Source organism: Scyliorhinus canicula, chromosome 4, assembly GCF_902713615.1.
Source record: "Scyliorhinus canicula chromosome 4, sScyCan1.1, whole genome shotgun sequence".
Lineage (NCBI taxonomy): Eukaryota > Metazoa > Chordata > Chondrichthyes > Carcharhiniformes > Scyliorhinidae > Scyliorhinus > Scyliorhinus canicula.
The window spans coordinates 57,067,274-57,093,562 of NC_052149.1; the positions used below are offsets into that span (position 1 = coordinate 57,067,274).

At 46.3% G+C, this 26,289-nt stretch overlaps 1 protein-coding gene across 1 annotated transcript in view; it reads right to left on the reverse strand.

Moving 5' to 3' along the window:
* slc5a9 (solute carrier family 5 member 9) overlaps positions 1 to 26,289 on the reverse strand; it is a 98,163-nt gene that overhangs the window by 40,523 nt on the left and 31,351 nt on the right. Inside the window, exons 4-6 of the mRNA XM_038794306.1 lie at positions 25,298 to 25,462; positions 12,366 to 12,471; positions 8,378 to 8,458 (exon numbers count right to left, since the gene is read on the reverse strand). Coding sequence (XP_038650234.1) covers positions 8,378 to 8,458; positions 12,366 to 12,471; positions 25,298 to 25,462 — 352 coding nt within the window. The remainder of the gene's footprint in view (positions 1 to 8,377; positions 8,459 to 12,365; positions 12,472 to 25,297; positions 25,463 to 26,289) is intronic.

Genomic DNA, 26,289 nt, shown 5'->3' on the forward strand with positions numbered 1-26,289 from the left:
TAACCCTGATAAGTGTGAGGTGATTCATTTTGGTAGAAAAAATTGAATGCGGATTACAGGGTCAACGGCAGGGTTCTGAGGAATGTGGAGTAACAGAGAGATCTTGGGGTTCATGTCCACAGATCTCTGAAGGTTGCCACTCAAGTGGATAGAGCTATGAAGAAGGCCTATAGTGTGTTAGCGTTTATTAACAGGGGGCTTGAGTTTAAGAGCCGCAGGGTTATGCTGCAACTGTACATGACCCTGGTGAGACCACATTTGGAGTATTGTGTGCAGCTCTGGTCACCTCACTATAGGAAGGATGTGGAAGCATTGGAAAGGGTGCAAAGGAGATTTACCAGGATGCTGCCTGGTTTGCAGGATAGGTCTTATGAGGAAAGGTTGAGGGAGCTAGGGCTTTTCTCTTTGGAGCGGAGGAGGATGAGAGGCGACTTAATAGAGGTTTATAATATGATGAGGGGGATAGATAGAGTGGACGTTCAGAGATTATTTCCTCGGGTGGATGTAGCTGTTACAAGGGGGCATAACTATAAGATTCAGGGTGGGAGATACAGGAGGGATATCCAAGGTAGGTTCTTTACTCAGAGAGTGGTTAGGGTGTGGAATGGACTGCCTGCTGTGATAGTGGAGTCGGACACTTTAGGAACTTTCAAGCGGTTATTGGATAGGCACATGGAGCACACCTAGAATGACAGGGAGTGGGATAGCTTGATCTTGGATTCGGACAATGCTCGGCACAACATCGAGGGCTGAAGGGCCTGTTCTGTGCTGTACTGTTATATGTTCTATGTTAACTCTTTCCATCTCTATTGAGGTGCTGGTTGCTCACCCCTTCTTCAACTGCCGTTAGTGACAAGGTGACAGCCAGTAAGTTCCCTGATTTTCATCTTGTTGGCTGCTGTCACTGCTGATCCTGGACCTTCAGGTAAAAGGTGGCAGTGGTCCCTCAGGTAGTTTCCGCACCTCAGTGGTCTCTTCTCCTTCCATATTAGAATCTTCTACCAAAGAAAGACCATTCAGCCCATCCTGCCTGTCCTATTTGAAAGAGCTGTCCAATTAGTCCAACCTGTTGCTCTTTCCCCCTGGTGCAGCATATTGGAGACCTTTTCGAGTGAAATTGATCGACACCAGCAGCAGGAAATGGACTTGTAGCCAATCAATGGTTGATTTTTCATCCTGCCAGTTTTCATTTTCCATTGACTTGGAATGTATTGCCACAATTCTTAATTTTAAACCAACCAAAAGCAACAGTGGGTCAAGGAAACAAGTCTCCAAAAGGAATTTGAAACATTCTCCAGTTCCCGAGCCGCCGTTCGCTGGGATTCTCTACTTCCACCGGTTGCCAATGGGATTTCCCGTTGAAGCCACAGCACACTAATAGGAAACCCACGAGCAGGACTGCGCTGCCGGCAGGAAAAGAGAATCCCAACAGCTGGAGAATTCCGGCCTTCATTCTGTGAACCCAGTGGAAAGAGATTGGGCATGGTGAAAAGCCAGCAGCTGATTCACTGTGAGCCCACTCTGTGCTATTGGCATTTATTAGTTTATTTCTCTTTCGATCTCTGTCTCAGTCAAAGTCAAAGCCTAAAATAAACTTTGATTTTCTCTTGGTGACAACCTTTTCAGGTTGCTCCTATGGGTCTCATGCCGCCAATGGCAGAGTTACCAATGAGGCAGAGTATCCAGCGGCGGGTAGAAAACAGGATGCTCCGACCACCCGCTAGCATCAGGAACGAGCGCCAGCAGGAGGATGATAGAAGACACATTAGATTCCACTTAACGGTCCGGGTACTGTATTCTCTGGGTCCGTGTGATTCTCCGGTCCTCTGGATGGCTCCTGGACCACTTCAAACAGAATTACCTGCTTCCCAATCACCTCCCTTCAGGGTTGAGTGATTTTGAAGTGGTCCGCTAGAAACTGACAGCACTTAACTCCGTTTGCAGTAGTCTCCAAGCTGTCAATCAAAGCTTGATGTTTATAAACATTGAGGGTAGACCACTTCAAATTTACTCAACCATGAAGGGAGATGAATGGAACAACGCTGACAGCTGAGTGTGTGTGGAAGCTGTTAACCACAGCTTAGTAAAATCAATGTCAAAGAGAACTGAATGAATGGCTTGCAGATCAAAGATCTGAGGGGGTTTAAACCCTGTTGACTGGTTTTCTCTTTCCAGGAATTGACACATGCTGCTTCCTGTGTCTGAGCCAGCAAGTGTATTACCCAGGTGAGTGTTAAAGCAGTGATTTTTTTCATTCCCTCTGATGGACTGCTCTCTATCTTCTGGGTAGGGGTCTCTCTTATGGGGGGTTCCTGACAATGGTCTCTCTTCTGGGGGGTCTGTTTATTTAGGATGTCTCTGTGGTGGAGTCTCCAGGCCTCACTTTAGTCTCAAACATGAGGAATGGCTACTTTAATGGGGGTGGGAGAATTAATTGGAAAGTGATTGTTTCAAGTAGAATCAAACCCTAACAAGAGGAAGCACCTTGAGAAGAGGAAAGGAATTAGAATTGGAAGAATTTTTAAGGTTGCTTGCATGTTTCATATTCAATTCATCATCCCGAGATACCACACATGCTGTGTTTCTGCCCTCCAGTGGAATCAGCTGCATGCTTCAATATGATATACTCAGAAAACAACTGCCTGGTTTGAAATCCTTGTACTGTTTTTGAGAAAATGAACATCAGCACTCTGTAAGCAAACTTCCAACCGGGCATTGTTAACCTTGTCCTATTTCCAAAGAAACTGATGCAATGTGTGGTCTCAGCACTTCTGTGGTGCCTGAAGTGATTATGGAAAGCATTGTTCTTACAAATGTCATGCAGTTTAGATAATTGGCTTTCCGTAAGTCACTATATTTAGTTTATATTTTGCAGTTAGACTCTTGAATATTGCTGAAAGGGCAGAAATGTTACCAAAGCTTTTTGTCTTGCATTCATCAGCACAAATCTAAGAACTCCAAATTTCAAATGATCCCCACAATTTATACTGCAGGAGAAAATGGTGCTGATTGGTTGGCAAGCTAACTCTGATTGGTTCAGACGTTGCGATGGAGAGAGCAACAGGAAACTACAGGCAGCTCAAGCTCCAAATAATTCAAATAAAGCACAAGAGCTGAACATATTTCTGTTGTTTGAAGAGACTGGGTCCCTGCGCTTGAATGTATCGCGCCTCGAGCAAACACAAATGAGCCACGTTACAAGCTCAACTGGTTTTCTTAAAATGTTTCTTAAAATGGGCAGCAGGGTAGCATGGTGGTTAGCATAAATGCTTCACAGCTCCAGGGTCCCAGGTTCGATTCCCGGCTGGGTCACTGTCTGTGTGGAGTCTGCACGTCCTCCCCCTGTGTGCGTGGGTTTCCTCCGGGTGCTCCGGTTTCCTCCCACAGTCCAGGTGTTAGGTGGATTGGCCATGCTAAATTGCCCGTAGTGTTCTAATAAAAAAAGTAAGGTTAGGGGGGGGGGGGGGGGGGTGTTGGGTTACGGGTATAGGGTGGATACGTGGGTTTGAGTAGGGTGATCATGGCTCGGCACAACATTGAGGGCCGAAGGGCCTGTTCTGTGCTGTACTGTTCTATGTTCTATGTTGTCAGTGTAACTTTTAGCACACTCAGGCTTGTTCAGCAAATGCTGCCAAATTCTGGAATCACATTTAACAGGAGATGCTTTGTATTGGTTTTAGTGAGTGCAGTTTGGTTGAGAATGGTGCGCACTCTGCCTATTATGAGCAAGCGAAGAACATATTGTTGGGTTGAGAGCCCAGACCTACAAAAGGATTTTGAGAGTGTGACAGCTGTGCAGAACTGTTTATTTTGCTTGATTGAACCTTCATGTGGTGGTAAGTTATTTTTTTTCTGAGCTATTTTATCGATGTCTAAATGTTTATTTGCAAATTTTTAAGAGGTTTGGACAGCTTAATGCTTCTGTTATTTATACTCTAATGGTCTGTTTGATTGACACTTTTACAGGGTCATAGGAAATCAAGAATTTTTCAAAGAATTGTGAATGCGTGCATTTTTTCTCAGCAGTTTCATACATAAGACCACAAGACATAGACGCAGAATCAGGCCACTCAGCCCATCGAATCTGTTCCGCCATTCAATCATGGCTGATATTTTTCTCATCCCCATTCTCCTGCCTTCTCCCCATAACTCCTGATCCCCTTATTAATCAAGAACCTATCTATCTCTGTCTTGAAGACACTCAGTGATTTGGCCTCCGTGGCCTTCTGTGGCAAAGAGTTCCACAGATTCACCATCCTCTGGCTGAAGAAATTCCTCCTCGTCTCTGTTTTAAAGGATCGTCTGTTTAGTCTGAGATTGTGTCCTCTGGTTCTAGTTTTTCCGACAAATGGAAACATCCTCTCCACGTCCACTCTATCCAGGCCTCGCAGTATCCTGCAAGTTTCAATAAGATCCCCCACCTCATCCTTTTAACTCCAACGAGTACAGACCCAGAGTCCTCAACCGTTCCTTATGCGACAAGCTCTTAATTCCAGGGATCATTCTCGTGAACCTCTGCTGGACCCTTTCCAAGGCCGACACATCCTTCCTTAGATACGGGGCCCAAAACTGCTCACAATACCCCATATGGGGTCTGACCAGAGCCTTATACAGCCTCAGAAGTACATCCCTGGTCTTGTATTCTAGCCCTCTTGACCTGAATGCTAACATTGCATTTACCTTCCTAACTGCCAACTGAACCTGCACATTAACCTTAAGAGAATCGTGAACAATGACTCCCAAGTCCCTTTGTGCTTCTGATTTCCTAAGCATTTCCCCATTTAGAAGATAGTCTATACCTAAATTTCTCCTTCCAAAGTGCATAACCTCACACTTTTCCACATTGTATTTCATCTTCCACTTCATTGCCCACTATCCTAGCCTGTCCAACTCCTTCTGCAGCCTCCTTGCTTCCTCAATATTACCTGTCCCTTGACAGATCTTTGTATCATCTGCAAACTTGGCAACAATGCCTTCAGTTCCTTCTTCCAGATCATTAATGTATATTGTGAAAAGTTGTGGTCCCAGCACAGACCCCTGAGATACACCACCAGTCACCGCCTGCCATCCTGAAAAAAGACCCCTTTATCCCCACTCTCTGCCCTTAACACCATGGACTCTTAATCTATTTAACAATCTCCTATGCGGCACCTTGACAAAGCCCTTCAGGAAATCTAAATAAATCATGTCCTCTGGTTCTCCTTTGTCTAACTTCCTTGTTACCTCCTCAAAGAACTCTAACAGATTTGCCAGACATGACCTCCCTTTGACAAAGCCGTGCTAACGCTGCCCTATTTTACCATGCACTTCCAAGTACTCCGCGATCTCATCTTTAATAACAGACTCCAAAATCTTACCAATGACCAAAGTCAGGCTAACTGGCCTATAATTTCCCTGTCTTTTGCCTCCTTTCCTTCTTAAACAGGGGTGTTACATTAAACACTTTCCAATCCTCTGGGACCCTTCCTGCCTCCAGTGATTCCTGAAAGATCACCACTAATGCCTCCACAATCTCCTCAGCTATTTCTTTTAGAACCCTGGGGTGTAGTCCATCCGGTCCAACTGACTCATCCACCTTCAGACCTTTCAGTTTCCCCAGAACCTTCTCCTTAGTGATGGTCACTGCATTCACCTGTGCCCCATGATTCTCCTGGAGCTCTCGCATCCCATTGGTGTCTTCCACCGTGAAGACTGATGCAAAGTAACTATTCAGTTCGTCTGCCATTTCTTTGTTTCCTATTATTACTTCTCCAGCCACATTTTCCAGTCATCCAATGTCTATTTTTGCTTCTCTCTTACCTTTTATATATTGAAAAAAAAATTTCCGATCTTTTATAAATTTCTAGCTAGCTTTCACTCTTATTTCATCTTCTCTCCCCTTATTGCTTTTTTAGTTGTCCTCTGCTCACTTTTAAAGGCTTCCCGATCCTCTGGCTTCTCACTATTCCTCGTCACTATGCATGCTTTTTCTTTTGCTTTTATGCTGTCCTTGACTTCCCTCGTCAATCACGAATGCCTTGTCCTACCCTCAGCATACTATTGTTACTATAGGCTTCATTGGTTCTGTACAGAGTGCATACTTGGTGAATGGGTGTGGAAGGGCCTTGAGTTGGAATGGAGGGTACAGGGGCCATTGAGGGAGGCTGGTGGGGGCATAAATTGGCATGAAGGCTCTAAGGGGCCATGGGATAGTGTGAGGGCATGAGTTGGCAATGCGTTGGCATGGAGGGGGCATGGTAGGCCTGGTAAGACCTCAAAGGTTCTTGGATCCAGATTCTAGTTCATAATTAATCTGTGGGGCCATGGATGACCGAGAATTTGGCCCAACTACACAGAAATTGCATTTGTGAGGTTGGAGGAGGGACTCTGGGAAGGTGCCTACACAGATGGACTGACCTGGTAGGGTGTGCAGGAATGCAGGGTATGGGCTTGCCACCTGTATCATTATTGTGTGGGAACAGAAGCAGGAGTCCCAGAAAGGGGTCCTGTCCACGATTTGTAAATGGCTCTGGGATCCTAGATGGTGATCTAGCCATTACCGAATGTCAGCAGTAGTGGGTGCTTTTAGGTTGCTGGTCATAGGTGGAGGGGAGATCGATGTGACAGTGTGCATTTATTGCTACAAATGATTGGAGGGATTGGATCCGAGGCACAAGGTCAGGTCCAGAAAGGTTAAAGAATGGATAACTAGAGAATCCTGTGGCAGGATGGAGAGGAAAAGGGAATGAGGAGCAGGGGACAGAAGGATAGAGCATGGTAGGTAGTTACAAATCGTTAGATCAGTAATTGAATACATTTCAATCAAATGTTGGGCAAATATAGATTTAAAATTACCTTTCACCTCGCATTTCTTTACAGAAAGTTGGAGCCACAGGTTCACTGCTGAGTAGGAGAGTTTAAAGGTGCCAGTAGAAGATATTTGAGGTCAAGGTACAACTTTGTGGTAAGGGCCACACTGTTGTTTGCCATTGAGTGAGGCAGATGGTGGAAAACATAATAAAGTGGAAATGCTTTTGCATGGGCAAGGAGCCACCAGCAGTAAACCAAGTTTCAATCAAAGCCAACATATCCAAATATCTCCAAAGATTTCATGGACAAGGGATTTGTTGAAGAGTAAATGGAGATTCTAAAGGGAAACAGTAAGTAGTGATTGTTGATCTGCCAGCAGAAACGGCGGTATGATAGTGGATGGTGCGAGTTGAATGGGAAAGAAATTGATGAGATTAATTCTCGACACACCTACTGGGCAGGAGGTTGCGTGATAAAGCAGATTGGGGAATTAATTTTACTGCCCTGCAAGAAACAGTGATAGATGCCAGGATGAGCACATTGCAGAATGTTGAATGAGGCATGGAAGGTAACCCTGGACTTGTGCACGAGTGACATCATCATGTCGAACTGAGATCATTTAAAAAAAATAACTCTACAGGAGGCCATTCGACCCATCAAGTCTACACCGACCCTCTGAAAGGGTACCCTACCCAGGGTCAGGCCACTACCCGATCCCCTTAACCCGGTAAACCCACTTAACTCTAACCTTCTGGACACTAAGGGGCAATTCATCATAGCCAATCCACCTAATCTGCACATCTTTGGACTGTAGGAGGAAACCAGCACAGACGAGGGGAGAAAGTGCAAACTCCACACAGGCAGTCATCCAAGGTGGGTATTGAACCCACGTCCTTGGAGCTGTGAGGCAGCAGTGCTAACCACTGTGCCACCATGCCCGCCCTTTGAACTGAGGTGAGGAGGAACTACTTCTCGCAGAAGGTGGTGAATTTGTGGAACTCGCTGCCCTCTCATGCGGTGGAATCTGAGTCATTAAGTGGTTTCAAGAAAGAGAGAGATATATTTTTGATTTTAAAAACGGGTTAAAGGGATATGGGCAACAGGTGGGGAGGTGGATTTGGACCAGGATGAGTTCAGCCATGGTCTGACTGAATGGTGGAGCAGGCTCGAAGGGCTGAATTGGCTACTTCTGCTCCTAATTCCTATGTCCCTATGCATTTGGAAATGCAATAACAATGATAGGGACATAGAGGTTGAAGATATATTACATCATGTGACTGAGACTCATGAATACTAGATTAGATTTTCCATATAAAAAGGAAAATCTACTGATACAATGCAATATAAAAGCTTTTCTGCAATTTATCCATTTCAGAAAACGCAGTCCGATGTTGCTGAAAATCTGTTTATATTAAAAGCGTATTACTGTTCAGCCTGAAGCTAATCATATTCCAACTAACAGATAAATGGTACATGTGTGGGTTTCAAAGTCAGTGAGCTGAATTTGCTCTTCAGTTTATATTCATTCCTCTCCAAATACTTATCTTATGTGGACAATTTTTATGTTTGTTCATACTGAAAGACTCACCAATAAACATAAGGATAATAGCTCCTACCACCATGATTACAGTCTGAAGGGCATCTGTGTAAATCACAGCGGTCAAACCACCTGCGAGTGGGAAGGCAAAAATAACCATTTACTGATTTTTCAAGCAAATAATCCCACACTGTACATAATAAATCTGATATAAATGTAGTCATCCTACCCCCTGAAGCTTTTAGATTAATTTAAATGAAGATAAATCTTTCTTGAACACCTCAGCCTGCGGAGGTCTGCGCCAGAAGTCATAGTCGTCATAGTTTAGCTTTCAACTTGTTTTAATACATTTATGATTGGCATTTATACAGGAACCTACTGAGGCTCCATATCGGAAGATATATCAGGACGGATTTCTGATTCAACACTGCTTCAGTGGGATATGGTTGGAATGAAGCCCTGAGCCAATTTTGGACACAGACCCAAGCAAAAGAAGGGATTGAAGCTCATAATTTTTAAAACTCCTTAACTGCTTTATTCCTTACTAGCAGAGAATTTGAAATATTAATCAATTGGACTTCAGGGTTTAGAAGTAACTTATGCTCAAGATAAACTACAGTTTCTTAGTTCTATTTTCTCATCTTTTTTAATTTTGTTTTTAGATTTTCCTGTGCATTGCATCAACTCAAAGGTAAATTACTGCTGACCTTTGCTAATACGGCTGCTGAATATGACTAGATCTCTATTCAGCTCTGCTGCTTGTTCAGGTGGCATGACTAATCAAATTTTGGATGAAAATGAGCTGATACTGCAAGTTATGGGGGAAGGGAGGAAATAATGAGTTTATGGTTAATGAAATCTGCTTTCTTTAATTTGCCTCAGGGTGACTCATCATTTTAATCTGGAAATCACCATGCAGGAAAAACTAAGGTTCAAAGTTTACATCCAATGCATATAGTGCTCTGTGTATCACCCCACTGGAACTCATTGATCAACCTATTTTTATTCCCAACTGAGGGGCAATTTAGTGCCACCTACCCTGCACATCCTTGGGATGTGGGGGTGAGACCCACGTAGTCCACGGGGAGAATGCAAACTCCACATGGATAGTGACCCGAGGCCGGGATCGAACCCGGGTCCTCGCCGCCGTGAGGCAGTAGTATTAACCACTGCGCCACCGTACTGCCCTTTGATCAACGTATTGATGAAAGGAAGATTTACAGAATCTGTAGAATACGAAATGCAGATTACAAAATTCAATGTAGACTGGAAATGTAAATTTGACAATGTAGGAATAAGATTATACTTGCATCTGAGGTCTTATTATGAAACCTAATCCAGCTCTTGAATTCTCATATGTAAACCAACTCAAATTGAAAATATCTAGGCATAGCTTAGACATCAACCATCAGTACAGTATTAGTTGATGTACCATTTAATTCATGGCCATTTAAAGGATCTCAAGAATTGAATAGAACACAACTTGGCGTGTCAAAAACAACTTTATTCATTTTCTGACTTCTACATAGATGGTTAGGCAGTTTTCTAAGAAGTGAATACCATAAATTGTACAATCATTTGATGTCAAAATTATGCGAGTTCAACTTACAGTAATTCTAAACTGAATTATGTTACATTATCACACCCCTATTGGGGCGATATTGGTCTCTGGCAATAAATCAAAATGGACAATAGTGAATCGACAACGTGTTTTACATCTCATTTGTTCTCATTCTTTAGAACATGGAAAATAGAACATACAGTGCAGAAGAAGGCCATTCGGCCCATCCAGTCTGCACCGACCCACTTAAACCCTCACTTCCACCCTATCCCTGTAACCCAATAACCCCTCCTAACCTTTTTGGTCACTAAGGGCAATTTATCATGGCCAATTCACCTAACCTGCATGTCTTTGGACTGTGGGAGGAAACCGGAGCACCCGGAGGAAACCCATGCAGACACGGGGAGAACGTGCAGACTTCGCATAGACAGTGACCCAGCGGGGAATCGAACCTGGGACCCTGGTGCTGTGAAGCCACAGTGCTCGCCACCTATGCTGCCGTGCTGCCCTAGTGCACTAACGTCTCAAGGAAATTCCTGGTGTTTATTCCTTATAATTCAACTAATTTATACTTCTATTTCACAATATTCCCTCTTCCCAAACCTTCTGAAAGGTTTCCACAATATTCTACAATCATCTCCAAACTTAATTTGAACTTTCTGGTCATCTTCTTTAAATCCTCAAGTAAAAGCCTTCCGTTTAAATATCTTGTCAAAATGAAAGCATATCAGATTAACCAATTAACCACTCATCAAGATTAGTAACCCAGTTAAAACTGTACAAATATAGCAGTAATTAAAGTTAATTAAATATCTATTATGATTAACATGATTCCTTGGGTACAACCAGTCATTACTAACAATAGACCACAAAAGACCCTTGTGACTGGCTTTCTCCTTTGCTAGAAGTATCTCGTTAGCGTAACAGATTAATGATAAGTTTCCAATTAAAATAGCACACCATCTGTTGTCCAACTGCTTTATCTCTGCAGGTGTTTAGCATCTGTGCTTAATTAAAAGTTAGCAAAGTACATATGATCGTGTCTTTGTTTTCTTAAAAGAATTACATAAATGCAGATTGCTATTGATAAATTATATGAAACCGCACTATTGCTAACTATGAGAAGGGGACAAATGTCCACTTCGTCAGAATTGTCTTACTTTGCACAAGGACCAAATAAAATTTAATTGCACCAAATCATATAAGAGAACCAAACAATAAAGTAGTGCATAAGTCACTTTTCCTGCATTAGTATTTTGAGAATGCTGATATTTTTCAGGACTGCAAGAAGACGACATATGGAAGAGATCTACACATGGAAACTTACACACTGTTAAGATTGTTTATTCATTAAGAAAAATCCTTCCGAACTAGTTCTACAAATTGACTGGCTTGCGTTTCAACAGCTAACAGGTTCCTTTAGAAATCTACTAACTGTATGAGTGTGCTTCCTGTCAACTGATGAAGAACAAGCACTACAAGTACATAGTAGCAATTTAAGGAATATTACAATGGAGAACAGACGCCATGTTCATCTAGCTCCATTATCCTCAACTGTTGCTATTTTCCCAGACACACATGGTAAAAATTTAAATAAATTACCAATCCTCCACAATTAACTTGTTTGAAAAAAGGTAAATAAAAAACTGATGTGAATACTGTATTAACAAAGTGGCACTTGGAAGAACTCTTGCAACAAGCTAAAGAATGGTTTGTTTATCATTCTTCAGGCAGCCATCTATTATTTGGTTCGGTGGTTTGATTTCACAGGCAATAATTGCCCAAAACACTCAGTTTTGTGTTTGTCAACAGACTTCCCAGCTTTAATACTTTTGGGGGGATAATGTTATTGCTATTGGCACGGATGAGCAAATCAATATCAATTGGCATGCATATCATTCAGACCTTGAAGTACAAAAGCAGAAGCTAGTACGGTGTCCTCCAACTCCGACCTCTTGTGTATCCACCCCAGTGGATGCTAATCGTTTAGCTATCTTGTTCTATAATTCCCTCCTTAAACCTCTGCACCTTGTCTCCTTTACGGTGCTCTTTCCAACCTACCTCTTTGACCAAACCTTTGGTCATCCAACCTAATGTCTCCTTCTTTGACATAATGTGAATTTTTGTCTGATTGTGCTCTAGTGAAGCACCTTAGGATTTTGACACTAAAGGTTTTATATAAATGCATGCTGTTATTGTATTCACTCTATCCATCAGAATAGAGCTCTTTTCCCCCCTGGAGAGTTCCTGATTTTACCCTGGGCACAAAGGGAACCAGTACAACAGATATGAAACAATCCCGAGAAACCATCAGTGTGGTTGCAGAGCAGTATTGGTATAAGATGGGAGAGAAGATCATCTGTATGCTTTCTTGGTTTTGGAAACATTTTTCAGCTCATGGGCATTAGAAACTGTTCCCAAAAGTGACACATGGAGGTCATCTCATACAGACAGCATGTTTCTTGTTAAAATGATTACCAGCTATCGTGTAAACAGCAGTCACCACCAGCAGGATTACTGTAGAAAGGTAGATGTTCCAACCCAATGCGACCTGGATAAAAAGTGCGCCAGAGAAAATGTCCGTCTGAAACAGGAACACAACCTTAGTTTTAAATAACAATCTGTAACCTACATTAAAAGTAGACGCACAAAGGCAAAAGCTTTGGGATATGTTAAGAATCCTCATAAAAGGGTAGTAATTTTCCATCAATATCAAAGTTTGAAACCACTGAGTACAGATTTCAGGAGAAAATGAAATTAAGGATTTCAGAGATGTCATAAAAAATTTAAATAATTTGCAATTAGAAGATAGATAGATAGAAGATAGAACAGTACAGCACAGAACAGGCCCTTCGGCCCTCGACGTTGTGCCGAGCCATGATCATCCTACTCAAACCCACGTAACCACCCTATACCCGTAACCCAATAACCCCCCCTTAACCTTACTTTATTAGGACACTACAGGCAATTTAGCATGACCAATCCACCTAACCCGCACATCTTTGGACTGTGGGAGGAAACCGGAGCACCCGGAGGAAACCCACGCACACACAGGGAGGACGTGCAGACTCCGCACAGACAGTGACCCAGCCGGGAATCGAACCTGGGACCCTGGAGCTGTGAAGCATTTATGCTAACCACCATGCTACCGTGCTGCCACATTGTTCACAATTTTTCACAAAAGCCGACAAAGCATTTGTGATTGTTCACATTGTCTTCTTTATGTGGGCTAGTGTATTCTGTTGGGGCCTGTTTTGTGGTAGCAGCCGCATTCAGTACTTTGCAAATGAAAAATAAAGTTGGAATTGATTACAGGCATCAGGATTCAAACCTAAAGCCAACTACCAACACTTGCCCTGATGAAAATGAGGAAAATCAGTGTGGCTGCTCCCAGGGCAGAACCATGGCCCAGGAACATTCCAATGATCAAGATGGGCCTCTGAGACCACCTCTGGACTGTTTCTGAGGGAGGTGCGCCCGACTCCAGCTTGTACCCAATACCCATCCCTGCCGGACTAAAAAACATGGGTGGGATTCTCCTTTTTGGAGATATGCGCAGGGATTCTCCGTTGGCTGACGCCGAAATCATGAAAACGCGATTGGCTGGAGAACATGTTCCAACGCCAAAATTGCAGCACCTGTACAGTAAACACTGTTTGCAAGTCATTAGCAGGCCAAACCCGGTATTCTCCGGGGCCTCCGTGATTCTCTGCCTCCAATGGGCCGAGTTCCTGCGGCGCAGTTCACTTATGCTTTTAAGAATCGTGAAACCATCGTCATGGCTGATGAGGGAGAGAGAGAGAGACGAGGTAGGACACAGAGGCATGACTGTGGGCTTCCAGGCCGGACACTGGCCAGGTTGCCTGGGGTGCGGGGGTGGGGGGAACTGCCAGGGCAGGGGGGGATAGGTGGTGATAGGGGAATGGGCCATATGGCCAGCATGACCCCCCCACGGGACTGGGGCAGTGTCCAGCCACGGACCGCCATTGCTGCGGCCTGCTAGGCAGCCATCTTGCTGCACACCCTACTGACCACCCATCTTGGCTCCTGGTTCTGCAGACTGACACTGGGCATATGGGCACCCCACATCCATAACCCCCCCACCGGCCGCCACCGGCAGGCAGTGCATCAGGCGGCCCACCCAAGGGAAAGGCCCACTGTAGCCCTTACCAGGGCTCTGGCCGGGGGCTGGGAAGCATACTGCTGGCAAGAGCAGCGGCAGCTGAAAGTACCCCTGGCAGCAGGGATGGGTGCCAGGGCCAGAGGCCCCCATAGCGCCAGGCAACAATGGGGCAAGGAGTGCGGAGTTGGGAGGGGGGTTTGGTGCCAGGGGCACAGTGCTGCCTACTCACCCTGGCTGCCCCGAGGAGGATGTGCAGTTCTTCCCCGCACTGTGGGTCGTTCCAGAAGGTGTTGCTCACAGCGCTCAGGGCATTTGCCACCAGCACCGAGGCATGATGATTGGTGGCTATCAGCCTCCCGGGCCGGGGTGCAGGGTCATCCGCCACGGCGTCTAGGAGGGTCTCAAGCTCTGCGTCCGTGAAAGATGGGGCCGCGCGTCTTGCTGCCATCTCGTTAGCTGGGATGGTGTGCGCGGGGAGTGAAGTGGGTAAATGCGGCCACAGCTTGTCAGCCCCCTGAGTGTCAATCGCGAATCCGGCGAATCCCGTTTCTCATTAGAATTGATTGTGTTCTACGTGGCAGCGGTGCTAGCCCCTGATCATAGCTGAATCAATCCAAGTGCGGGGCCAGGTTTGCGGTTGTGTAAGTCCACAAATTCTGCACCTTAGTCTCAGGAATGGAGAGCCCTGCCCATGTACTCCTGCTGGAGGAGCATTGCAACCTATTTATGTATCCCCTGGGAGAGCAAATCGGGAAGCAATCCTGCATCCTCTTGCCATACAAATTCATGATTCGCAAGGGGATCCCGTCACAAGGCCGCCATTTCAAGCAGGAAGCCCGATAACAAATTCCTGTGGTTGGCCACTATCCCCACCCCGCACCGCCAATCAGCCCCCAACCACCCCTCCCCCCGCTCCGCAAAGCAGCCCCCCTATCCTGGATCGCCTGGGTCCCCTGCCCATTCTTCCAACTATAGGGATGACCCGACCTGCCCCTTCCAGGGGGGCATTCTAATCACGATGTGCATTCTATGCACTCAAGCATGTGATTGGAATACACTTGCCGCTCTTTGATGTGGTTGATGTTTGTAAATATTGGGGTTTCTCCATGAAGAGAGATGAATGAATCAAGGCTGCAGCTGTTATGTGGAAGCTGTCAATAAGAATCCACTACTAGAAAGGAATGAATGGCTTGCAGCTAATGGTTCTGCGGAGTTGAAACACAGGTTACAGTGGTTGTCCTTCCAGAAATGAACAAGTGGAGTGTCCAGGTATGTGTTACAGCTGTAATTCTTCTCACTACCCACCTCCAGACTGCTCTCTAGCTTCCAGACAGTGGTCTCTATTCTGGTGGTGGGGGGTTCCTTCAGTCAGGTGGTCCCTGGTAGGGGTCCCTTTAGTTAGGGGGTCTCTGTAGGGGGTTACTTCAGTTAGGTGGTCAATGTAGGGTTTCCTTCAGTTAGGGGATCCCGGGGGGTCTCCTAATTCTTGGTGTTCTTGGGGGTTAGGCAGCTCTCCCCAATCATGGGGTCCCTGGGGGCATCTCCCTATTAAAGGGTTCCCTAAATAGGTCTCCCTATTAAAGGGGTCTCTGGGGGAGGTCTCCTTGTTAAAGGGGTCCCTAAAGGGGGTCTCCCTATTAAGAGGGTCTCTTTGAAGAGGTTCTCCCATTTGAGGGTCTCTGGGGATGTCTGGTAGAGGAGGGGTGGGCAGGACATTCAATGGTATTGGGGGGGGGGGGGAAGCATGGCCCTTGGATAGACTTTGGGAGCAACTCCCTTAAGGAGTTACCCCTTTGATCCACCACATCAAGCTCACGTTTGGTGAGACCTGTAGTAATCACACCCACATGATTCACGGCCCAGAGGACCGGAGAATCACGGAGGCCCGGAGTTTAGGCTGCCAAGCCCATTAAATGGATGTTAATGGCTCATTAAGACCCATTTGCATTAATTTACTGTGGTAGGCTATATTAGGGGTATCGCGGTACCTAGGTGGGATGTACCTTATACTGTAGTATGAGTGGTAGAACCTGCCTGCTGGTTCCGCCCAGCAGGCGGAGCATAAGAGTCTGTGTTTCACCCACAGCAGTCATTCTTTACCAGAGCTGCTGGGGATACTACTTGTTCATTAAATTGATCGTGCATCATTTACATCCTCCTGCTGGGGTGCGGGCATGAAGCTCGATCCCTCGGGGGTCGGAGCATCGTGTTTGCATCGGCGTCCGCTGGTGATTTTTCAATTCTCCATTCCATCGGGAAACCGGCCTCGGGTGTCCCGACACGGAGAATTTACCCCTGCCTTTTAAGGCACTTTCTCTTAATCAGGCACACCGAGTTGGGACACAATTTCCTGACTCATGCTATCCTCCTCTGCTATAAAAATCCAGGCTTTGCATCTTTGTGAAGATAGTGCAGTTTGGTCCAGGGTGACTTGCCCTGTTGGTAGGTCAGTGGGTTTTGTCAATTTCACACTTCTCTGAGAGACAGAAACTGGCAATAACCAGCCGCTGATCAGTCATCACCTAAAGCAGTCTGAGCAACTTCTACCTGCTGGCTCCAAATTGTCAAAAATTGAAGCTGAGGATTCAGTCGCCTGCCTATGTCCCGACAGTGGGTAAGCGTACCTAGAAACAAAATGGTGGGGTGACTTATATGTATGAATTCAGAGATAAAACAGGTAGTTCCATCAGCCATAAAGAAATGGCTAAGTTCGGAGAAACTTATTCTTGCTGGGTGTTCGAGTTTAGTGCTTTCTGCAATGAAGTGCCCATTTATAAGATTTATGGATTTGACATTGCACTACATGAATGTGAGTCATGCTCATGAACAAAGAACATGCAACATTCTTTTAGAGTAACTAACAGCACTCCTTCAGGTTTCGAAAAAATCAATCTCATCGAGAGATGTGGAGAAGGGCAAACTGACCCTGTTGGTAAAAATTCAGAGAGACCTGGTGGATGTATACCAGGTTGTCAGTGGAAGAACAGAACTTTTCTATACCTTAATACGCACTCAGTAACTCTCAGCAAGTGATAGCTAATTTATATTTTGAGCTGTTTACACAAGAATCACTTGCAATCAGTCATTTCCCAAAGGAAAAAGAGCTGAGACCCAGTAACTAGCACTGTGAGGTTTAATTTGTAAAGCAGGAGCAAGGGGCAGGATTCTCCTTCCGTCACACCTGTTTTCTGCCGCGGCATGCCCCGCTGGCAGTGAGGTCCTCCGTCCCAGCGGCCGGCTAATGGGATTTCTCATTGTGGCCACTCCCACGCCGTCGGGAAATCCGTGTGCGTGAGTGCGCTACCGGCGAAGCGGAGGATCCCGCCAACGGAGAATCCCGCTCAGGATTCACTTTTGTGATTCACTTTTCCCGCCAGCAGCGCACACCTCCCCGTGGAGTGGGGTGGCTTAAATGGGAAACCCCATTGACAAGCGGTGGGAAGACAGAAACCTGGCATCAGCGAATGGCACACCATCGAGAAACACAAAGCTGGGGGACCGGAGAATCCAGCCCCAGATCAGGAGGAGGATTAGATTAAATAAACCATATTACCAATGTTGGGCAGGAGAGAATACGTTTTTGCTTTGGGTAAGGACCTTCGGGTGGAAAACTGCGGTGGTGGGGTGGTCTGCAGTATTAATATTAACCTGCTATTATTTATCTCTCTCTCCTGAGCCATCAGATCCTTCTTAGTTTTACCAGCTTTTCCTGATTCTCTTTCTACCTGCCTTACCCGCCACTCCTTGAATTAGAATTCTTTGAGGTGATGGCAGCATGGTGGCGCAGTGGTTGTTGCTGATGCCTCATGGCGCTGAGGTCCCAGGTTCGATCCCGGCTCTGGGTCGCTGTCTGTGTGGAGTTTGCACATTCTCCCCGTGTCTGCGTGGGTTTCACCCCCACAACCCAAAGATGTGCAGGCTAGGTGGATTGGCCACGCTAAATTGCCCCTTAATTGGAAAAAATTAATTGGGTACTCTGAATTTTTTTTAAAAGGGGAAAAAAAAGAATTCTTTGAGGTGGTAATGAGCAGGATAGATTAAACAGAACCATAGAGTCTAGGGTCATACAGTACAGGAGAGACACCTTTAGCCCATCGACTCTGCACTGACAAAATTACACCGAGGGCACGATTCAACTAAATGGGAACAAAGTCCCCTAGCGAGTGTGTTTAGCCGCGTGTTTCCCGGCGAGAAACACATGGCTATACAACGCCACATGAATTAAATAAGGGGCCTCAGCAGAGAACACGCAGCCAAGGCCGCACATAGCCCAATTTCCTACACGGAGGAGCTCCGCTTGCCAGAACCCCTCAATGTAGCGAGAGATTGGGACACCATGATCTCCAAAGCCCCCTACATGACCCCCAACGCACTATGGGAGGGTCCCCGCACCCCCTCCCCCACCCCATCCCCACAACGCAAGACCCCTGGTCTGATCACCATCACACAAAAAGTGCCAGCTGGGCACCTTGGCAGTGTCAGGCTGGCATGCAGGTGGCACTGCCAAGGTGCCAGGGTGTCCCCAGTGCCAGGGTACCACCCTGCCCAAGGGGCATGTTGTTGGGGCCTCCGGTCCCCTGTGAGACTCCCACAAGTGGCGTTCCGTCTTGTCCTCGTTGTGGGGACCAGTACGGAATGGCGCTCTCCTGAAGTCTGAGAGGCAAAGGGGGTAGATTCCAATGCCTTGGGTGCCTCAGGAATCTGCATATTAGATGACACGAGCTATCTCGCTCTAATATGCAGATTTGCTAAAAGTGATCCACCCACAATAGGCAGGATTTATATTGCAAAGTCTCACAAGATCGCGTTAGATATCGCGAGCGTTCTGAGCCAAGTAGATCCCGGGAATCGTGTCTCCCGGTTTTTATCAGCCACGCTGTGGCGTGACGAGCTGCTTTTCTGGTGCAGCGTGGCCATGGGATCGCGTCCTAAATCTACACTAATTCCACTTTCCAGAACTTTGCACATCGCCTTGAATGTTACGACATTTCAAGGGGTCATCCACAAACCTTTTAAGAGTCAATCTTTATTAGTGTCACAAGTAGGCTTACTGCAATGAAGTGACTGTGAAAATCCCCTCGTCGCCACCTTCAGGCGCCTCTTTGGGTACACGGAGGAAGAGTTCAGAATGTCCAATTCCCTAACAAGCACGTCTTTCGGCACTCTTTCAGGAAAGAGTTGTGTGGTTTTCCACCTCTACTACCCTCCCAGGCAGTGCATTCCAGATTCCCACCAGCCTCTGGGTGAAAGAAAACATCCTCAAATCCCCACTAAATCTCTTTCCCCTCACCTTAAAATTATGCTCCCTTGTTATTGACCCCCTCATAATCCTATATCTCAACCATGTTCCCCCTCAGCAATCTCTGCTCTAAGGAAAACAATCCGAGCATATCCAGCCTCTCTTCGTAGCTGAAATGCTGCATCCCACACAACATCCTGGTGAATCTCCTTTGCGCCCTCTCCAGCGCAATCACATCCTTCCCAAAGTGAGGTGACCAGAACTGTACACAGTACTCCAGCTGTGGCCTAACCAAAAGTTTGTACAGCTCCAACATAACCTCCCTGCTCTAATAATCTATACCATGATTGATAAAGGCAAGTGTCCAGTATGCCTTCTTAACTAGCCTATTAACCTGTCCTGCCACATTCAGGGGCCTGTGGACAAGAACCTCACGATCCCTCTGTTCTTCTGAACTTCCTGGTGTTCTGCCATTCATTGAGTGCTCCCTTGTCTTGTTACTCCTTCCAAAGTAGATCACCTCGCCATTTTCAGGGTTAAATTCCAGCTGCCACAAACCCGTGAATATCTTCCTGAAACCCAAGAACTTCTTTCTTACTATTAACCACCCTTCCAATCTTGTGTCATCCACAAACTTACTTCTCACCACCTCCCTCCCCCCCCCCCCCCCCCCCCCCCCCCCACCCTTATTCTCATCTATGTAGATTGTTTATATATATATATAGCATGAACAATAAGCTCTGATCCCTGTGGTATGTCACTGGACACCAGCCTTCAATCACATAAACAGCCTTCCACTACTACCTTCTGTCTCCTATCGCTAAGCCAGTTTTGGATCCAACTTGCCATGTTACCCTGGATCCCATGTGTTTTTACGTTTTTTTAGAACAGTACAGCACAGAACAGGCCCTTCGGCCCTCGATGTTGTGCCGAGCAATGATCACCCTACTCAAGTCCACGTATACCTATCCCAGTAACCCAACAACCCCCATTAACCTTATTTTTTAGGACACTAAGGGCAATTTAGCCTGGCCAATCCACCTAACCCACACATCTTTGGACTGTGGGAGGAAACCGGAGCACCCGGAGGAAACCCACGCACACACGGGGAGGATGTGCAGACTCCGCACAGACAGCTCTTTATCAATCTCCCATGTGGGACCTTGTCAAGGCTTTGCTGAAATTGATATAAACTACACTACCTTCATCTAGACACTCAATCACCTCCTCAAAAAATTCAATCAATTTCGTTAGGCATGACCTCCCCATTATTAGTATTTTTACACACCTCAGTGAGTGTCTACATATCTGCTCCTCTAATGCCCACTGACTGGGGGCCTATAGTACATTCCCAGCAATGAGATTGCCCCCTTTTTTATTCCTAAACTCTACCCAGGAAGCCTCATTTGAAGACCCTTCCAAGATATTGTCCCTCCTTACAGCAGCAAGAGATAGAACCTTTGGCCATTGCCCTGAGGGCTTCAGATAGTGCGCTGGTGATCTCTTATTGTACGTGACAGACTCGATCCCCACCATGGGTGATATAATGGTGCTGCTGAGGCACTTTGGCTCTTTTTCAGGGCACAAATTGAACCTGGAGAAAAGTGAGTGGTTCCCGGTTAATCCCCAGGGAGGGGCGCCAATCTGGAGGTGTTGCAGTTCTGTTTAGTGGGTTCTCACTTCAGGTATCTGGGGTTCAGTTGGCTCGGGATTGGGCCCGGCTCCGTCAGTTTAACTATATGAGTTTGGTGGGAAGGGTCAGAACCAATTTGTAGAGATGGGATAGTCTCCCTCTGTCCTTGGCAAGCAGGATTCAGTCGGTTAAGATGAATAATTTACCAAGATTTCTGTTCCTCTTCCAGCGTTTGCCGTTTTTTTCTTTCAAAGTCCTTTTTTGGGGGAGTCGAGAAATCGATTTCGACCTTTAGTTGGGCGGGCAAAGTGACGACAATTCGAAGGAAAGTCCTCCTGAGGGACTGACATTCAGAGGGCTTGTTGGTACCGAGCCTGATATATTACAATTGGACGGGGAATGTGGAGAAGGTGTTGGAGAGGTGTGGCGATCCAGAAGCCATCTGAGTACAAATGGAGTCAAAATCACGTAAGGGGTCTGGTTTGAGGGCATTAGCGACGACTCGCTCCACATCACATCGGTGAAATATTCAGCAAAGTCGGTGGTTGTCTCCACTTTCAAGATATGGAGACAATTTTGGCAACATTTTAAATTGGATGTGGTATCGAAGCTGGCTCCTGTGGTATTACCATAAATGTAAGAACTGCAAGGGTTAATGAAATGTCTAGATCAACCCACTAGATGGAGCTACAGTTACAAGTATATAAGACATTGATGCGAAGCCTTGTGGGGGGAGAGAAGTGAGGGACTTAACTAGAGACAGACTGAAGTAAATGTCGGGTGAGTAAGAGCAGATCATAGTTTATTATAATGTAGAGATTCGTTGTAGGTGAGTGTAGATTATATATTAATTATCAACTGTGTATTATTTAGGAGTACGTGTCGGATCCAAATTAATAGTCATAAACTTATAGCTTTGATCAAGATCAAGCTATTTTGTGGTCGTGGTGAACACTACTCCAACCATCCTGAATTTAGCAACACAAAGAACACCACATGTTACCAGGAGTAGCAAAACTTTAATAGTAAGGTACCACATTCCCACATGGTACCAGGGAAGAACCCGAGAATTCCCAAACCGACGCTGCAAAGAGGAAAAGTTAAAGGGGGCTTGGCTTTACCAAACCTACAATACTACCACTGGGCAGCAACGGCAGAAAGAGTGAGGGGATGGGTACAAGAACCCGACACAGATTGAGTACAAATGGAGGAGGCATCGTGTAAAGGAACAACCCTCCGGGCCCTGGCCACAGCATTACTCCCATCCTCCTCAACAGGATACACAACAAGCCCAGTGGTAACGGCCACACTGAGAACGTGGACCCAGTTGAGAAAGCACTTTGGGATAACCAAAATGTCACCCATGGCCCCCATCTGCGGCATTCACAGATTCCCCCCAACCATGCTAGATACCACCTTCAAAAGATGGAGGCAGGAAGGGGGCACATTGACGGTCGGGGACTTCTACATAGGGCGCAGACTGGTGACACTGGACAAACTGATGAGGAAGTGGAAACTAGCAAAAGGACAGGAATTGAGACACCTCCAAATAAAACACTTCCTCCGCAAAGAGACAGTAGGGTACCCTGGGGCACCAGAAAACACACTATTAGAGGACCTGACAGGCACATTGGTCGAAATTCTCCGACCCCCAGCAGGGTCGGAGAATCGCCTGGGGCCACCGAAAATCCCGCCCTCGCCGTGGCAGAGATTCTCCGCCACCCGGGAATTGGCGGGGGCGGGAGTCACGCCACTCTGATCGGCGAGGCCCGTGCGTCGATTCTCCGGCCCGCGATGAGCCGAAGTCCCGCCGCTGGGAGGCCTCTCCTGCCGCCGAGGTTTGAACCACCTCTGGTGGAGGCAGGATCGGCAGCGCGACCGGGCCCCCGGGGTCCTGGGGGGGGGGGGGGGCGCGGGGCGATCGGACCCCGGGGGGTGCCCCCATGGTGGCCGGGCCCTCGATCGGGGCCCCCCGATCGGAGGCGGGCCAGTGGCCTTGGGGGCACTCTTTCTCCTCTGCCGCCGCCACGGCCTACACCATGGCGGAAGCGGAAGAGAGCCCCCCAGCGCGCATGCGCCGGTGGTGACTGCCGCTGACGTCACCACCGGCGCATGCGCGAACCGGCGAAGGCCTTTTGGCCAGCCCCGGCGCCGGGCGGCGGGCCTGAAAGGCCGCTGGTTCCGGTTTTGGCGCCAGTCGGCGTGGTGCCGACCACTCCGGAGCGGGCCTAGCCCCCAAAGGTGCGTGATCGAGTTGTATTTGGGATAAATGACAAACGTTTGCGTGACAAAATGTTTAGACGACCGATTTTAACTCTAGAAAACGCGATTAATAGGTGCAAAGCCAGTCAACAGGCATTCTCTGAATATGCGGAGTTCGTCGCAAACGAAAAGAGCGCGAAATCAGAAAATTTGGGGCAGCACGGTAGCATGGTGGTTAGCATAAATGCTTCACAGCTCCAGGGTCCCAGGTTCGATTCCCGGCTGGGTCATTGTCTGTGTGGAGTCTGCATGTCCTCCCCGTGTGTGCGTGGGTTTCCTCCGGGTGCTCCGGTTTCCTCCCACAGTCCAAAGATGTGCGGGTTAGGTGGATTGGCCATGCTAAATTGCCCGTAGTGTCCTAAAAAAAAAAGTAAGATTAAGGGGGGGTTGTTGGGTTACGGGTATAGGGTGGATACGTGGGTTTGAGTAGGGTGATCATTGCTCGGCACAACATCGAGGGCCGAAGGACCTGTTCTGTGCTGTACTGTTCTATGTGGCTGATGCCATTAATGCTGTTTTACAGCAACGAAAACTGCGTACAACGGCTGGCGGTCATTTTGAGAATGACGTCACGAGCGTCATGACGTGTACATCAAGTGGAAAGAGGAGCTGTGGCTGGTGTTGGAGGATGGGGTGTGGAGTGAGGCCCTGCGGAGGGTGAACTCCATGCCTTTGTGTGTGAGGCTTGGCTTAATACAACTAGAGTAGTGTGTAGGGCTCATCTGACCAGGCCCAGGATGAGTCGTTTTTTTGCAGACGTGGAGGACAGGTGCGAGAGATATGGAGGGGTTCCAGCCAACCTTATGCATATGTTCTGGTCATATTCTAAGCTCATGGGGTTCTGGGTCTCCTTCTTTCGCACCATGTCAGAGATTCTGAAAATTGAACTGGAGCCCTGAGCCTTAGTGGCTAGATTTGGGGCATCAGACTTGCCGGAGCTGCAGATGGGTGCAGCAGCAGATGTCCTGGCTTTTGCCTCATTGATTGCTCTGAGGCGAGTGCTGATGGGATCGCTGAAGGTCATCTTACCCACCTAGTGCCTCAGTGTCTCTGAGAGATCTGATGGAGTTCCTATACTTCGAGAAAGTCAGATACACCATTAGGGGAACATTTGAGGGGAGATGACAGCTGTTTGTTCTGTATTTCAACGAGCTGTTCACCGTTAGATGTGAAAGGGGGGGCAGGGTGTAAGGGAGGAGGGTCTCGGGTTTTTTTCAGTTGAGGGGGGTGGTTTGTGGCTCGGGTGTTGTTTAGATGGGATGTGTTGTTTTGGTGTTCTGTATCAAATGGAAAACATTTGAATAAAAATATTTTTTAAATCTCAGAGAATATTAAGGCAAAGATGAGAAGGATGTTCTTCTCACAGAGGGTAGTGAATCTGTGGAATTATTTTCCGCAGAGAGCTGTAGAGCCTGGGTCGTTTATGTTCAAGGCTGAGATAGACAGATTTTTAAGCAGTAAGGGAATCAAGTGTTATGTGGATAAGGTGGGAAAGTGGAGTTGAGAATTGTATCAGTCATGATCTTATCGAATTTAACCATTTTCTTTTTCCATTTCTATTTATTCTTTCAGACACTTTTGAGTGAGTTTGTCCACGTTTTCTGTGAGTGTATGCACGTGTGTGGTGTGTGTGTTCCCTCCTGTGCAATAATTCACTAACTCCTCATCTGTCCCCAGAGATGGTGCCTGAACTCCAGACTGCAGCACTTCCTCTTTTCTTCCAGATTTGCTGCAATGATTTGGATTTTTGATTAAATACAGTAAGATTGCAAAACAGTGAATGGCAAATTTGAGTTTGCAAAGTACTGTACCGATAGGAGTAATGCAGAAAACTTCGCTGCCGGTACTCCATCTGAAACTTTGAGATTAATGTTGTTCCGGTGTTTGTGATATAAAATGTAGAAATCTAACATGAAAATGAAATGAAATGAAAATCGCTTATTGTCACGAGTAGGCTTCAATGAAGTTACTGTGAAAAGCCCCTAGTCGCCACATTCCGGCGCCTGTCCAGGGATGCTGGTACGGGAATCGAACCGTGCTGCTGGCCTGCTTTAAAAGCCAGCGATTTAGCCTTGTGAGCTAAACCAGCCCCTGTGCTGCTCCAGGGACAATCGAGTAATGAAATGACACACAGCAACACATCTGCTACTTACCGATATCTTCGTGAACACGTATAGGATCAGAGATAATATGGACATGTAGATTCTAATTCTCTGTCCTCCAAACCTCTTCTTCAAATACTCAGGCATAGTGACCACACCAGCAGCAATGTACACGGGAACAAAAATCCAGCCAAGTACCACCAGAAGCCAAGTAGCCTAAAACAAGGAGAAAGAATAGCACTCAGAACTCGACTTGTGTCCAGAATAACGTTATTTTGATCAAATGCATTAACTCCTTACTAATGACTATTAACAATACACGTTCAATCCATGAGGAACACAAAGACGTACTGTATTAATTTTATGGTTTACATTAAACCATGTTGTTGTCCATTTCAACTCAGTTTCACCATTTGTCTATGTGAGACATGGAGATAATTCAAACAATTGTGACAAAATTGAAATAATTTTATTTGTTTCACTTTAGCCCTGGGGCTTTCCCTTTAAATTCATTTACAATTCAGAATTTTAAAAAAAACTATTTGCAGACAGAAACTTGCCCCAAGCTTGTTCACTAAGTATCAAGTTTGGTTCAGGTGTTAGTAAAGCTGAGTGATCAGTCAAAGCGGTGAAAGGGTGCTTTTCTGAATGGAAACCTGTAGCTAGTGGTATTCTGTTGTTTGTAGTATATATAAATGATCTGGAGGAAAATGTGGGTGGTCTGATTAGTAAAATTGCAGATGACACAAAGATTGGCGGAGTTTTATAAATGTTTTTTATTCAGTTTTCATGTTTTATATTGAACAAATTACAAATTGTTAGAGAGAGAGAGAAAAAAAAAAGAACACGCAAAAATTAACATATATATTTACAGGTAAGCATCTTCGTAATAATAACTGTGGCCTCCCCCCTTTAGCCGGCATACATATTTTACATTCCCCAATATGGCCGAGGCACATGTTTATTGGCATTTATTTAGTTTGGTTTTGGGCCTTAGCTAGCCATCAAAACCCGGAACGAACCCGTAGCCCCCCCCCCCCCCC